Genomic DNA, 15802 nt, shown 5'->3' on the forward strand with positions numbered 1-15802 from the left:
TTATTTCAATGCAAAAAACACTGTCTTATATTCGGGCCAATATGGTACCGTCTGTTGATGTCAATAAACACAGCATATCTGTTTAAATAAATAATTTATTAAATAATGATTAGAAAATGCTTCATCTTACAAAAGTCATTTGCAAACCTCCGTTTACATTTTTGATATTATGACTGAAAATAAATATATAAATAGGTTCAATAAATACATACGCTACAGTTCATGAATCATCACAGGGTATTATGCAATGTGTAACCTTGCATTAACACTACTAAATTGCATAATAACATTGTGCATTGTAGTACAGCAAAAGGTACTGACACTTGATCGTACACAGTACATAACATATTTAGCCCTTTAGCCTTAATATCTCAGAGATAAATGAATCACCGTATGGTAATTTTTATCACAGTGTATTTGAATCACATTCGTTTTTTTTTAACTGACGAACCTTAAGGGTAGCAGATGTCAAAGCTCGCCGTCCATTTCTTTGGTATTAGGCTCTGCCTCTCATGTTCTCACAAGGCGAAGACGCCGAAGAACGTCTTCCCGGTTTCTTCCTCCAGGTTAGGCAGCATTTTCTCAGTCACGGTCTTCAACTTGTCTCCTTTATTTAAGTTAAACACAGCTCCCATGTAGACGGCAGAGTACCAGTTGCCCTCTTCTTCAGTGTCCGTTTTTTGACAGGCAGTCCGGACAGAGTGCAGGATGGTCCGGTATTCGTCGTTGCCGAACGAGTTCGACCATCGTCTCACTCGGTGGGTGAGGTGGATCAACGACGTGGCCGAGGCGTCGTCGTTGTCGTCCTTTCGACAGCTGACCCGGAAAGATACTTGACTGTAGACAAAATAGAGGCCGCTTTGGGGGATGACGATCTCGTTGTCCTTGAGCTCCAGACCGCCTTGAGAATGGGATGGGTCCACCTGGTTTATCCATTCCACAGAGTTGGCAATTTGGGAATTGTACTGTCCTGTAGAGAGGAGCGAAATATGGTTGACTAAAGTAGCAGCGTTAAAGTGCCTGTGACAGGATAAAAAAAAAACTTAAATCGCATTATTATGTGAATGAAAATCTATATACAACAATTTGGCAAAGCGCAGATGACGAGAAATGAGTCTTTTAATCTGCCGTTTAGCCCCGCCTGTCATTATAGCGCTCTAGCGTCCCCAGCTGGTTGATGACATCAGCAGAGTAACAATTTCATCTGATTTAGAATTCAGCCCATTGAGGGGGAAGATTCAGAACGAGGATAATACGACAGAGAGCAGCAAAATGTCATGGTTGTTTCAATCTCTCTACTCCAATATTTTTACAGGATATTCTTTTTATCAAAGTATTTGTCTACATAAATGCTAAATAAATTGTATGGCAAAAAACAGAATATGAAATATCATTTATTCAGTACTACAGGGCAAAATTACTGCATAACGGTCAAAACTGCTGACTTCTTCCTCTCCCGAACAGTATTTTATGCCACCAGAGTTAGTCTGGCTTTTGACATTTCCCTGCTTCGGAGACGGAGAAAAGAGCGTAAACAAAACAGGAGGCGTGACAGCTAGCTGACATGCTAACCCGAACCAATCAGCTTTTCCAAGTCTTACTCTCGCCTTTCGAAAACGAAAAATCATTCAAAGCTACCCTGACTCATGTCACACACGGCGGCGTGGTTGGTTGTCTTCACCGATCGGCCAGCCCCCGGCAGAGAGCACTCTCCCTGGTGTAGCAACAAAAGCCTGCAGCACATTGGCCTTGCGTCACGCAAAAAATAAATGAATCAGATGAATCCGCAGTCTTTCTGCACGCTAAAGTAATGGCTGTATTGTGAATTGAGAATCTCTAGCGCTGACTTGATATTGGCCTTTTTCCTCAACCTGAGACTCGAGCCGGAAGTCACTCATTTTCATGGCACGGGATTAAAAAAAATGTAATAAATATCTCGATTGCTTCCACACACACCCAAGCGGTCCATTTCATTCAGGAGCATAAAATACCGCGTGTAATAAGTCATATTTTGGGATCCTACAAGTGCCATCCAGTTGACAAAAGCTTCCCCGCACAGTCTGTAACATCAGTCACTGGTCAAGTATTCCTTTGGATACAGAGGTGGCTAGAGTAGCCCAGAATTTGACTCGTTGTAACATATTAAGCCCAAAAAATATTCACAAACACTGAATTCTGACCCAAAAAAACCCTCTGTTTTGATACATACCAGCAGAACCACTGACTGTTTCTCATAGCACCAACTCAACATTTTGTTCCAATTCATGAGCCAGTCTCTAAAACTGTGATTTGGTTCATCATTTCAATCAACGACCCATTGTTTTCATCTAAAATAAAGTGTCCTCACCTGTTAAGTGAATGGCAGCTCGGACATTGGAGATGTGCCGCAATGTGTGGTGAATATCTGGAAAGAAAGATGAACATTTCGTTCAATGATTCAGTATACATAACGAAAGAGGGAATAGAAAGTTTGAATTCCTTACCAAAACCGACCTCATCTTGTCCTGGATTCTGCATCAAGAAAATAAAAGTAGAGAAATTAAACCAACTGAATTCAGACAAATCAAATCAATGTGGTTCTAAGAGAACTCTAGATAACTTCAAGACAATTCTGTGTTATTTTCTCACCTTGCTGTAAAGGCTGGAGAAAAAGACCACAGCAGCAGCGCAAGCAAGGAATAGTGTTAAACCCAAGAGAGCCGTGGTAAGCCTTGAACCACATTTAGCGCCCGGTTTCTTGTTTGATTCTGCGTCCGCAAAAGCCATCACGGTCACTTTACAGTCCTGTTCCATTGTTCACTTCTAGTTTCTTCGTCTTCCTTCTCAGGCTCACTTGTGTTGACTGTCAGATTTGCACAGGGAAGCTCTTTATAAAACTGTCAGGTCCTACAAGGGGGGGAAGTCCGATGATATCATTCATTGCAATTGAGTGGCGATTGACTAAGGAAGAGAAAACCAAAACTGATGTAGACACTCCTACATGCGCACACCTAAAAACACTCCAGCAATACTACATCCGCTAACATTTATTCTATTACATTTGAGTAAGTTAAAGTACTTCAAAGTACTTTCACCATGCTATACTTTTTACTTGAGTAGATTTGAAGATACGTTACTCTTACTTTTGCTACTTTGAGCTACACGTGAGTCCTTAGGTTTGGTCTCAGCATTGGTTGGGACACTATAACAGCATAACCTGCATGTACACCTTTTGCTGGGGACGGGACATTATTAAAACCAAACAGATTGGGTACATATCTCAAAAGTAGCTGGTTTCTACATAAAAATGGGGATAAAAAAAAAAAAAAAAAAAAACCTTCGGGGACGGTCATTTTTCAAAACGCTATAATGAAAACTTAAAGTGGTTGTTTTTTTGTTTTTGGTGGGGGGAGGGTGACATTAACAAAATATGTGTAGGCTGCAAATGAAAATGGCGGACAACACTCAGGTGACTTGAACTTCCGCTCTGTGACCCCCAATTTGGCCAAATTTCAAAATTGCCCTATGTGCATGTGTGATACATCATCGGAAAGCTTAAAATCTCAATTTTCTGGGGGAAGAAAAATTTTGAGCAAGAGGGCATTTAAAAAAAAAAAAAAATTTAAACAGCAAAACCCTAACTGGAGGTGAGAACACGCGAGAGCATTATTAAAGACTCCATGATTTCAACGAGATATCGCATACTTGCCTCTTTTCAATCCAAAAATTCCATGTAGCATGTATCACCGAGTGTCAAGACACAGCTGTGGATGGCCACAGCCGGATTTTTGTGGGATTTTATGGGTGAAACATGGTCATATAACAAGGGCCGCGATGCAGGAATCGCAGACATCAAGTAGTGGTTGAGATTTCCATTTTCATATATTAACCCTTTTAAACGTTTTTTTTTTTCTTTCTTTCTTTGTTTGCATGGATTATTTGTCATCTAAAATATTGGGGGGGGGGGCGAAAGTAACGGAAAAAAATAAGTGATAGTTATGAGGTAGATATCTGTGACTTTTTTTACAGACGCTCATTTTTTCATTGGACATCGATTAATGATTCTAAGCTAAAAATGACAGACATTTTGAATAATAAATATAATTACTTATCTTCTTTTTAAGGCTGGGTTGAAACACAAGCGATTGCGTGACGTCTGTAAATGGGGGTTTCCAGGGTAAAATGGACAAATCAGAAATGGTTCAGGGGCTTCATGCGCCATGAATCTGCTATGGCAGCATATAGACATATTGTTCTATCCAACACGACAGTTCTTTTGGCTTAAAATGCAGCAGTTTATCTTAAAGAGGGGTGCAAGAGCAGAAACTGCTTTTTCAGCCTTGTCTGTGTTTTCCCCCAAATATTTTTTTAAATGGGGTAGTATATTAATAGATTTTAATGAATAAATGCACAGTTGAATTAACGTTAACAGTAGAAAACGTACAGGGAGACACCTTTCTAAGCAGCTTTCTACTCGAGTTTTACAGGTTAGCAAGTTGACACAATTAAATGTTATGCCAACTTTGATGCTGGTGGGACTTTCAGAAGCAAAATTAGTGGCGTGTCCCCCACCTCCACAACATTGACGTCTTTTTACATTGCTGCTGCTGCTGCTGCTGGCTGAAAAAAGCTTCTATTATCCCTCCTCTTCAAAGGGGGCAGAGCATGTTGACATGTATTTCTGTCGGGATTGTGTGAATGTGGGAGTTCTAGTCATTAGCCAATCTAATGTGAGTTTGAGAGGGAACAAATGGATCGGCACATTCAGCAAGTGAAAAGTTGATAGTTTTATGTCCCTTATGTCCCTATGCAAACCTTGCATAGGTTTGCAAGGTTTTTCTCCTTTATCGTACATTTTAAATTTGACTTTATTATTGCCCACTAAGTCCCTTTAACAGTTTCACCAATGAGACATCGTTACAATAAACGCACAACTCCATTATACCAGTCGGTCTTAACGACAAGCTTGCCTAAGGAATGATTATGCCGGCCTGTCCGAGTGCTGTAAAAAATTAAATTATTTCACATAGAGCGTTGCTGTCAGCATGATTCCAAAGAGTGGATTTCAAGCTCTCTCCAAGTTTTTATTTGGCACCGGTAGATGGTTTTCAAATAATGGTAGAAGACATGTTTTCTCCATTACACTCGTGCTCTTTAGACGGGCAATGTTTCATTTCTGCAGATTTTTCTTGTTGTAATTTGATGATTTTTGTGTATTTTTTGGCCTAATATGGTCATGTATTTTAGTACAGTATAATAATAACAGCAGCCCATATAAATGTCGTTGTGCTGAGAAAAAAAATCTATACCATTGTATAATCAGACATTGTAAGCAGTTACTCATGAATTGAATATTGTTTTCACTGAATACATTTTTAGTTGTTCTTGAGTCAATTTTTGGAGGGAACTTTTACTTTTGTTATATTATTTTGAAGTCACAGTACTTTCAATGAAATAAAATTTTTGGCTACTCTACCCACCCGTGCAGCTGCTGAGAAACTTAGTAGATACCAATACAGATTAAAGACTTGTAATCATATTATCACTCAAACAAACCACTCGCAGACGTCAACGGAGTGCGTATATTGATATTGGTCATATTTATGTAGGTCAAACAAATGGAAACTAGATGTGGGTAAAATAAAAACCATTGAATTGAACGTCACACATCCGTGTATGATTTCAGATGACAACAAGAGAGGGACTACAGAATGACTTTTATGCCACTTCCCTTATTTCTTTAAATAGCAACATAACACAGTACGGACTGACTTTGAATTGTCTCATGGCCTCGTCCTCCCTGCCAAACCTAGTCATGATGTAAAATGGGAAACATTTATGCGCACGCATTTATTTCAAAGGACTTTTTGGGGCAAGTGTCAAAAATCAAAACTAATGCTTCCTCAAACTTGCTTGACCGTAGATACTACACTGACTGGCCAGAATTAGAAAGTCACCATCCAACAACAACAACAACAAAAAAAAGGTCACACTCTCTATTATTCCATCGGACCGCCTTTAGCTTTAATTACAGCGCGCTTTCGCTGTGGCATTGTTTTGATTAGAGTCTGCAATTTCACAAGATAAATATTATGACATTGCAGAAGCTCATGGAAACGTCCAGTGTTGCATTCAGTTTTCACCAAGATTTTGCATGGATGAGTCAGACCGCTGCCAGAAGAGCCAAACATTTTACCCGAGAGTAGCGTTACTTCATAATGAGACATCGCCACAATAGACTCCGTGATACCAATCCGACGTAACGGACAAAGTATGGAAGTCCTATGATCACGCCAGCCATGTGGCGCCTTTAAAGTGCTGTCAAAAATGAAGTATTTTGCATCGACATTACTCAAAATCGCAGACATTCCCAGTTTTTATTTATCACTCATAGACCACTCATAATCGTGTTCAGCTCTGGGTAGGAAGTATGTTTTCTCCACTAGTGGGCACTCATGCTCTTTGGACAGGTGATGTTTCATTTCTGTAGCCCGGATTTCAATGATTTTACAGTGCTGGCCAAAAGTATTGGCACCCTTGCAATTGTGTCAGATAATGCTCAATTTCTCCCAGAAAATGATTGCAATTACAAATGCTTTGGTGGTAATGTCTTCATTTATTTTCAATGAAAAAAACACAAAAGAGAATGGAAAAAAAGTTAAGTCGTTATCATTTTACACAAAACTCCAAAAATGGGCCAGACAAAAGTATTGACACCCTATGAAAAATCACGTGATGCTTCTCTAATTTGTGTCATCAACAGCACCTGTGGCACATAACAGGTGGTGGCAATAACTAAATTACACTTGCAGCCAGTTAAAATGGATTAAAGTTGACTCAATCTCTGTCCTGTGTGTACCACATTGAGTGTGGAGAAAAGAAAGAAGACCAAAGGACTGTCTGAGGACTTGAGAAGCAAAATTGTGAGGAAGCATGGGCAATCTCAAGGCTACAAGTTCATCTCCAAAGACCTGATTGTTCCTCTGTCTACCGTGCGCAGTGTCACCAATAAGTGTAAAGCCCACGGCACTGTGGCTAACCTCCCTAGAGGTGGACGGAAAAGAAAAATTGACAAGCGATTTCAACCAAAGAATGTGCAGATGGTGGATAAAGAACCTCGACGAACATCCAAACAAGTTCAAGCTGTCCCGCAGTCCGAGGGTACAACAGTGTCAACCCGTACTATCCGTCGGCGTCTGAATGAAAAGGGACTCTATGATAGGATACCCAGGAAGACCCAGAGACATAAAAAAGGCAAGCTGGAGTTTGCCAAAATATACCTGAGAAAGCCAAAAACGTTTTGGAAGAATGTTCTTTGGTCAGATGAGACAAAAGTAGCCTTTTTGGGAAGAGGCATCAACATAGTTTACGGGGGGAAAAACGAGGCCTTAAAAGTAAAGAACACGGTCCCCACAGTCAAACATGGCGGAGGTTCCCTGATGTTTTGGAGTTGCTTTGCTGCCTCTGGCACTGGACTGCTTGACTGTGTGCATGGCATTATGAAGTCTGAAGACTACCAACAAATTTTGCAGCATAATGTGAGAAAGCTGGGTCTCCCTCAGAGGTCTTGGGTCTTCCAGCAGGACAATAACCCAAAACACACTTCCAAAAGTGCTAGAAAATGGTTTGAGAGAAGCACTGGAGACTTGTAAAGTGGCCAGACCTGAATCTTACGGAACACCTGGTGAGAGATCTGAAAATGGCACCCTTCAAAACTTGGAGACCTGGAGCAGTTGGCCAAAGAAGAATGGTCGAAATTCCAGCAGAAACTCATTGATGGATACCGGAAGCGGTTTTTCGCAGTTATTTCGTCTAAAGGTTGTGCTACCAAGTATTAGGCTGAGTCTGCCAATACTTTTCTCTGGTCCATTTTTGGAGTTTTGTGTAAAATGATAATGATTTTTTTTTCTTATTCCATTCTCTTTAGTGTTTTTTTTTTCATTGCAAGCAAAATAAATGATGATATTACGACCAAAGCATCTGAAATTACAATCGTTTTCTGGGAGAAAATACTTTTGCCCAGCACTGTATGGTCATGTAATAGGGTTATAGTACAGTACAGTTCATACAGATAACATTGTGCTGAGAAAAAAAATATCCCAGAGTTTAAAAAAAAAAAAAAAAAAAAAAAATCTGCCATTGTAACCAATTACTCCTTACTTGAGTATCCTTTTCACCGAATACTGTTTTTTACTTATACTAAGTACAATTTTGGGATGACTACTTTTACTTGAGTATTATTACTTTAAAGTAGGGCTGTCAAAATTATCGCGTTAACGCGCGGTAATTAATTTTTTAAATTAATCACGTTAAAATATTTGACGCAATTAACGCACATGCCCCGCTCAAACAGAATGAGATGACAGCACAGTACAATGTTAGTTGTTACTTGTGTTTTTGGGAGTTTTGTCGCCCTCTGCTGGCACTTGGGTGCGACTGATTTTATGGGTTCAGCACCATGAGAATTTTGTAATTATTGACATCAACAATGGCGAGCTACTAGTTTATTTTTTGATTGAAAATTTTACAAATTTTATTAAAACGAAAACATTAAGAGGAGTTTTAATATAAAATTTCTATAACTTGTACTAACATTTATCTTTTAAGAACTACAAGTCTTTCTATCCATGGATCGCTTTAACAGGATGTTAATAATGTTAATGTTGATTTATTGTTATAATAAACAAATAGAGTACTTATGTACCGCATGTTGGATGTATATATCCATCTTGTGTCTTATCTTTCCATTCCAACAATAATTTACAGAAAAATACGGTATATTTTATAGATGTTTTGAATTGTGATTAATTACGATTAATTCATTTTTAAGCTGTAATTAACTCGATTAAAAAATTTAATCATTTGACAGCCCTACTTTAAAGTAACGCCGAGTCCAATTTTTGGCCAACCTACGCACCTCTGACCATGACAGACAGATGCAGGTGCTGCATCACCGAGCAGGAAAGGTGATAGAGTTATGATTATAGTGATCATCAGACAGCTTTTGCGCAGAACTATGACTAAACACGCCTTAAAGCCAGACTTAACCGCAATAACATCGCCAAGCCTACGTACAAGCGCCAATTTATGCTGCTCATTAAACACTGACACACTTTGCCATTGTACACAAATCCGACCTACGGAACACCGGCGTTTCCTGCCATCATTTCCTGCATGGTAACTTGTTCATAGTGTGTCTGTGTGCTTAGCTATAAGCTGTTTTAAAGCCATTTTTGACGTTTCTAAGCATTTGAAAAATGTTTTGGGATTCTAGCTTGTGGTATTTTCGAAAAGAGATTTTCATCCATTTTAGGAAAGCGTCATTACAGTGGAATCTGCATATTTGTGATATGGAAATGTATATACTGTATTATGTCAATTCAGTTTAGCAGTTTGTCGCTATTAACAATTCATTCATATGTATTGTTGGGCTGAATATTTGCAGAGTGGATGGTCTGTACTTTTTTTTTTTTTTCGGTGATCTTGAAAACGACCTATTGACAGGCTGTTTATTTTGATTGCTTTTGATGCCAGAGTGAACATATGCTGCAGTATCACTGCGCATGACTCAGAATGAGTGTGGAAGACTAACAGACAGGAGTGCCTGCATGATAAATGAGTAGTTCCAAACACTAAGCTGAAACATTAAGAGGATTTCTTTTCTTGTTTAGTGTACGCCATGGTAAGAAGGCCTTTCGAATAGAAAGTGTCGCGCTTCCTCGTGGGTGTTTTCGTGACCGCATTATAATCCGCCGCTCGGAAAGAGGAACACCTTACTTCTTTTTTGCAATTATTGAACACAATTTAAAGCTTCCGTTCCCCTTTTCATTCAGCGATATGAAAATGAAAATTGCGCAACATCTCAGGAAATTCTGAATGTGAGACGGAACTCCCCAGATGATTATCATTGGATGGCAAAATTCTGTGCTGGCTCAGTGCCTGCTTGTCTGCCATATTCCATAAAAAGATATTCACTATATAAATTAGGGGACACAGATGGAGAATTTCCCCATTTAAAAAAAAAAATCAACACAAAAATAACAGTGTCTCTTTTGACTGCCAGATTTTTTTGTCTGAATATGTCATATATGGCAACATACAGTGCTGGCCAAAAGTATTGGCGCCCCTGCAATTCTGTCGGATAATGCCCAGTTTCTCCCAGAAAATGATTGCTTCGGTAGTACTATCTTGCAATAATTTTTTTTTTTTAAATACACAAAAGGGAATGGAAAAAATATATATTTTACACAAAACTCGAAAAATGGGCCGGACAAAAGTATTGGCACCCTTTGAAAAATCATGAGATGCTTCTCTAATTTGTGTAAATAACAGAATCTGCTACCTGTGGCATATAACAGGTGGTGGCAATAACTAAATCATACTTGCAGCCAGTTAAAATGGATTAAAGTTGACTCAACCTCTGTCATGTGTCCTTATGTGTACCACATTGAGCATGGAGAAAAGACAGAAGACCAAAGAACTGTCTGAGGACTTGAGAAGCCAAATCGTGAGGAAACATGGGCAATCTCAAGGCTACAAGTCCATCTTCAAAGACCTGAATGTTCCTGTGTCTACCGTGCACAGTATCATCAATAAGTGTAAAGCCCACGGCACTGTGGCTAACCTCCCTAGATGTGGACGGAAAAGAAAAATTGACGAGAGAATTCAACGACAGATTGTGCGGATGGTGGATAAAGAACCTCGACTAACATCTAAACAAGTACAAGCTGTCCCACAGTCCGAGGGTACAACAGTGTCAACCCGTACTATCCAACGGCGTCTGAATGAAAAGGGTAGGATACCCAGGAAGACCCTACTTCTGACCCACTGACATAAAAAGCCAGGCTGGAGTTTGCCAAAACTTACCTGAGAAAGCCAAAAATGTTCTCTGATCAGATGAGACAAAAGTAGAGCTTTTTGGGAAAAGGCATCAACATAGAGTTTACAGGGAAAAAAAACAAGGTCTTCAAAGAAAAGAAGATGGTCCCCACAGTCAAACATGGCGGAGTTTCCTTGATGTTTTGCTTTGCTGCCTCTGGCACTGGACTGCTTGACCGTGTGCATGGCATGATGAAGTCTGAAGACTACCAATAAATTTTGCAGCATAATGTAGAAAGCTGGGTCTCCCTCGTAGGTCATGGGTCTTCCAGCAGGACAGTGACCCAAAACACACCTCAAAAAGCATGGTTTGAGAGAAAGCACTGACTTCTAGAGTGGCCACCAATGAGTCCAGACCTGAATCCCATAGAACACCTGTGGAGAGATCTTCAAATCACAGAGACCTGGAGCCGTTGGCCAAAGAAGAATGGTCTTAAATTCCAGCAGAGCATTGTAAGAAACTCATTGGTGGATACCGGAAGCGGTTGTTCGCAGTTATTTCGTCTAAAGGTTGTGCTACCAAGTGTTAGGCTGAGGGTGCCAATAATTTTGTCCGGCCCATTTTTGGAGTTTTGTGTAAAATGATAATGATTTGATTTTGTTTTGTCATTCTCTTTTGTGTTTTTTTCATTGCAAGCAAAATCAATGAGGATAATACTACCAAAGCATTTGTAATTGCAATCATTTTCTGGGAGGAATTGAGCATTTTCTGACAGAATTGTAGGGGGACAATACTTTTGGCCAGCACTGTATATCATCAAATCGTCTCAAAATCTGAGTTTTGTGTAAAATGATAATGATTTGATTTTGTTTTGTTCATTCACTTTTGTGGGGTTTTTTCAATGCAAGCAAAATAAATGAAAATATTACTACCAAATCATTTGTAATTGCAATCATTTTCTGGGAGAAACTGAGCATTATTTGACACATTTGCAGGGGTGCCAATATCTGTGGCCAGCACTGTATAGAGAAAATCCCCACCCTAACTATGACCTTTTCGACTTCTAAAACCAAATCCTGGAACAGAATAAATTCCTATGTAGAGGTACCACTGTATTTGTAACAAGCTGTATTATAACACTGTGACTGTGCATGATATTTGCCATTTTTATTATTGTTTACAGAAGTAAATGGAAGCGTGTTCGTCCACTGCGCGGGCATCACAATACATCCATCACCAGTGTGTCTATTTGGTCAGGTCAACACTTGAATGTTTCACATCCAGTATAAGTCGCGCAGGAGTATAAGTTACAGCCCTGTTCTATTCAAACTATGAAAAAAAACCTGCAATTTATTGTCCAAAAAAATGTAGTTCGACGCAGGCATTTGTTAGTTTTCAATTGACTAAATATTTTGTGATGAAAAACCTTGACCTCAATGACTCATGCATTTTTGCAAGGTGTCACCATACTGTAGTTGATAGACCAATTCCAGTGATTTCAGTGCAAGGGAGGAATGTGTTTACAACAATATTACAGGAAAAACACCCTCCCCTTGCCTTACATATGAATGATTGGAAATGTATTCGGCTTTTTTTTGTGTGTGTGTGTGTGTGTGTGTGTGAAATGTATTCGGCTTTTTTTTTGTGTGTGTGTGATAAATATAACTAAATTTCAGTCATTCAAAAATGCAGCTGAAACATTGAACCTACTATTCTTCAGCCACTTTATTCTAAGATGAGAGACACATCAGAGTACTGATTACCACTGAAAAGTAGCGTAGTAGGAGTAGTCCTGAATCCACTCAAGTAAAAAGTATGGCGAGCATGCCAAAACTACTTTTCTCTAAAAGTAACTCCAGAAAATGTAAGATGTTACTACCCACGTCTGAATATACTCTTTAAAGTGCCTGTGACACGAAAAAGCATGTTTATTTCATAATACATGTGGCATTTTATGCTCCTGAATGAAATGGACGGCTTGGATGTGTGTGGAAGTGATCCATATATTTATTTAATTTTTTTGAATCCCGCCCCTGGATTGAGGAAGAAGGCAAATGTGACATCAGCGGACTAATCATATTCACAATACAGCCATTACTATAGTATGCAAAAGGACTGCGGATTCAGCTGATTTTGCGGATTAATTTGTTTATTTATTGCGTCACGCCAGCCCAGTGTGCTGCAGGCTTTTGTTGCCACACCAGGGAGGGTGGTGTGAGCCTTTCTGAGTTTCAAAAAGATCCTGTTCACGTGTTTTATGTTATGTCAAATACTGGGATCATGGCAAATGTTTTAATAAGGGGTGGCTTGCATTTTGTGGGTGACAATGCTCCCTGTCCACCAAGAAGGTCACTCAGCCGACAACCGGTGGCTTGTCACACACCATGGTCACCGGCCGATAAAGACGTGCCCGCCTATAGAGCGCTATCCTCGGCTTGGGCCCGGGGAGCCCCCCCCCGCTCTCGTCTCCGGTTCTCGGTTGTGTCGAGACCTCTGGCAGCCACGCGCAGCAGAACAACGAGCTGAAACTTGATTGCCACCGGGGGGTGGCCGATCGGTGAAGACAATCACTCCCGCCGCCGTGTGTGACACGAGTCGGGGTAGTTTTGTGTGTGATTTTTCGTGTTTGAAAGGCAAGGAAGAGACTTGGAAGAGTCGCTCGGTTCGGGTTAGCATGTCGCCTAGCTGTCACGCCTCCCGTTTTGTTTACGCTCTTTCCTCCGTCTCTGAAGCCGGGGCAGGGAAATGACAAAAGCCGGAATAACTCCGGTGGCATAAAATACCGTTCGGGAGGTTTAAGAAGTCTGCAGTTTTGACCATTATGCAGAAATGTAGCCCTTTGTACTGAATAAATGCATTTTTAATATTTCATATTCCATTTAGCACAAGACTGTTATTTGTCATGACCATATAATTTAGTTAGCAATTGGGGAAAAAATACTTAGCTAAAAAAAATATCCTGTAAAAATATTGGCGAACAGAGATAAAAACGATGATATTTTGCTGCTCTCTGTCACATTTTCCTCATTCTGGATCTTCCTCCTCCATTGGGCTGAATTCTAAATCAGCTGAAATCGTTACTCTGCCGACATCATCCCCCAGATGGCGGCGCCTGAGCATTATTATGACAGGAGTAGCTAAACGGCAGATTGAGTCATTTCTCGTCATCTGCGCTTTGCCAAATTGTTGTATGTAGTCGAATAGTCTCAAAATGTGATTTTAATTCACATCATAATGCTCGTTAACCTTTTTTATGGTGTCACACGCACTTTAAAGTGCGTACGACAGGAGAAAATAAGTCTTAAATAGCATTATTATGTGAATTAGAATCATATTATGAGACGATTTGACTATATACAACAATTCGGCAGAGCGCAGATGACAAGAAATTAGTCTATTAATCTGCCGGTTAGCCACGCCTACCATTGTAGGGCTCTAGCGTCCCCACCAGGAGGATGACGTCGGCAGGAAAATAGTTTAATCTGTTTTACTATTATGCCCATTGAGGGGGAATTATTCAGAACGTGGAAAATGCGACGAAGAGAGACACAAAATGTCATTGTTTCAGTCTCTCTACTTCAATATTTTTACAGGATATTCTTTTTATCCAAGTATTTTTTCCCCAATAGCTAAATAGATGGTATGGTCATGACAACTAACAGTCTTGTGCTAAATGGAATATAAATGCATTTATTCAGTACAACATGGCAAAATGACTCCACAATGGTCAAAACTGTCGACTTCACCTTTACTCTCGCACGTCCCGAACGATACTTTATGCCACCGTAGTTAGTTGGGCTTTTGTCATTTCCCTGCCCCGGCTTCGGAGAATGTAAACAAACCAAGAGGCGTGACAGCTAGCCGACATGTTAACCCGAATCGAGTAATATTTCAAAGTCTTCGAGGTGAAAAATCACACATAACTAACCCGGATCATTTCACACGGCAGGGGTTATCGATTGTCTTCGTCGATCGGCAACCCGCCCGGCGGCGAGCGAGTTAGGGCTCGTCATTCCCCAGCAGAGGGTTCGTTTGCCGGGAAGCAGCTGGACAATGACTGCCGGACAAACCGGCCGACGTCGGAGGAGCGCGTAGCTGGCACATGGTCAACGCGAATATGGCAAAATAATGCTTTACTACTCGACAAAGACGTAAACAGCGAGAGAGTCACAGGAGACCGGCTGCAGTTGTTGTGCAGCTAACATGGCAGATAGCGTCTGAGGAAAGCTTTTCTACGTGCCCATCCATGATCCAACATAAATAAATAGTCCTTTATTTAAAGAAAGTTTGCAGTGTTTACTTTGTAATCGTTGTATTTGCGGCCGTTTTTAACACAAAGTTGCAATTTCTGATCAGGTGGAAAATTTTACAGAACACTGGGCACACCAAGGGGGCAATAAGCCGAGTATAGTGCTCTCCCGGCTGGGGTATGTGCGACAAGCCGCCGGTCGTCGGCCGAGTGGTCAGCCACAAAATGCAAGCCACCTCCGCATTAAAATGATCCCAGTATTTGAAATAATACAAAACACGATGTTTACTCACTTCCTCATAAGTCCAATGGTCCCACAGTTGTAGGGCTTGTTTTGCCAATATCCGCTGGTGAAAGGGAACCTTTTGAAACCCCAAAAAGGCTCACACGCCTCTCCCTGGTGCAGCAACAACCCTGCAGCACATTTGGCTGGCGTGATGCAAAAAATAAACGAATTAAATGAATGAATCCGCTGTCCATCTGCATGCTATAAAGCAATGCTGTATTGTGAGACGCCGACCCGGGTGACGTCACATTCACATTCGTCCTAAACCCGAGAATGAAGCCGGAAGTCACTCATTTTCATGGCGCGGGTTTCAGAAATTGAATATATAAAGCGATCGCCTCCACACACATCCAAGCGGTCCATTTCATTCAGGAGCATAAAACACCGAAGGGAAATCTGAAATAAACATGCTTTTTGGTGTCATAGGCACTTCAATGAAGCTGAGGTTCATTTAGCAGTTGATACTTTG

The 15802-nt window shown here is 40.4% G+C and overlaps 1 protein-coding gene across 1 annotated transcript; it reads right to left on the reverse strand.

Annotated features, from left to right (window-relative positions):
* Positions 1-153: 153 nt before the first annotated feature.
* Positions 154-2827, reverse strand: tnfa (tumor necrosis factor a (TNF superfamily, member 2)). The gene is made up of 4 exons (XM_057828046.1): positions 2629-2827; positions 2484-2511; positions 2348-2404; positions 154-970 (listed from the first exon to the last, which is right to left on the reverse strand). The coding sequence occupies exons 1-4, from the start codon at positions 2791-2793 to the stop codon at positions 519-521; spliced, it is 702 nt and encodes a 233-aa protein (XP_057684029.1). The 5' UTR covers positions 2794-2827; the 3' UTR covers positions 154-518.
* Positions 2828-15802: the final 12975 nt, after the last annotated feature.

This window comes from Corythoichthys intestinalis, chromosome 22 (genome assembly GCF_030265065.1).
Source record: "Corythoichthys intestinalis isolate RoL2023-P3 chromosome 22, ASM3026506v1, whole genome shotgun sequence".
NCBI classification, from domain to species: domain Eukaryota; kingdom Metazoa; phylum Chordata; class Actinopteri; order Syngnathiformes; family Syngnathidae; genus Corythoichthys; species Corythoichthys intestinalis.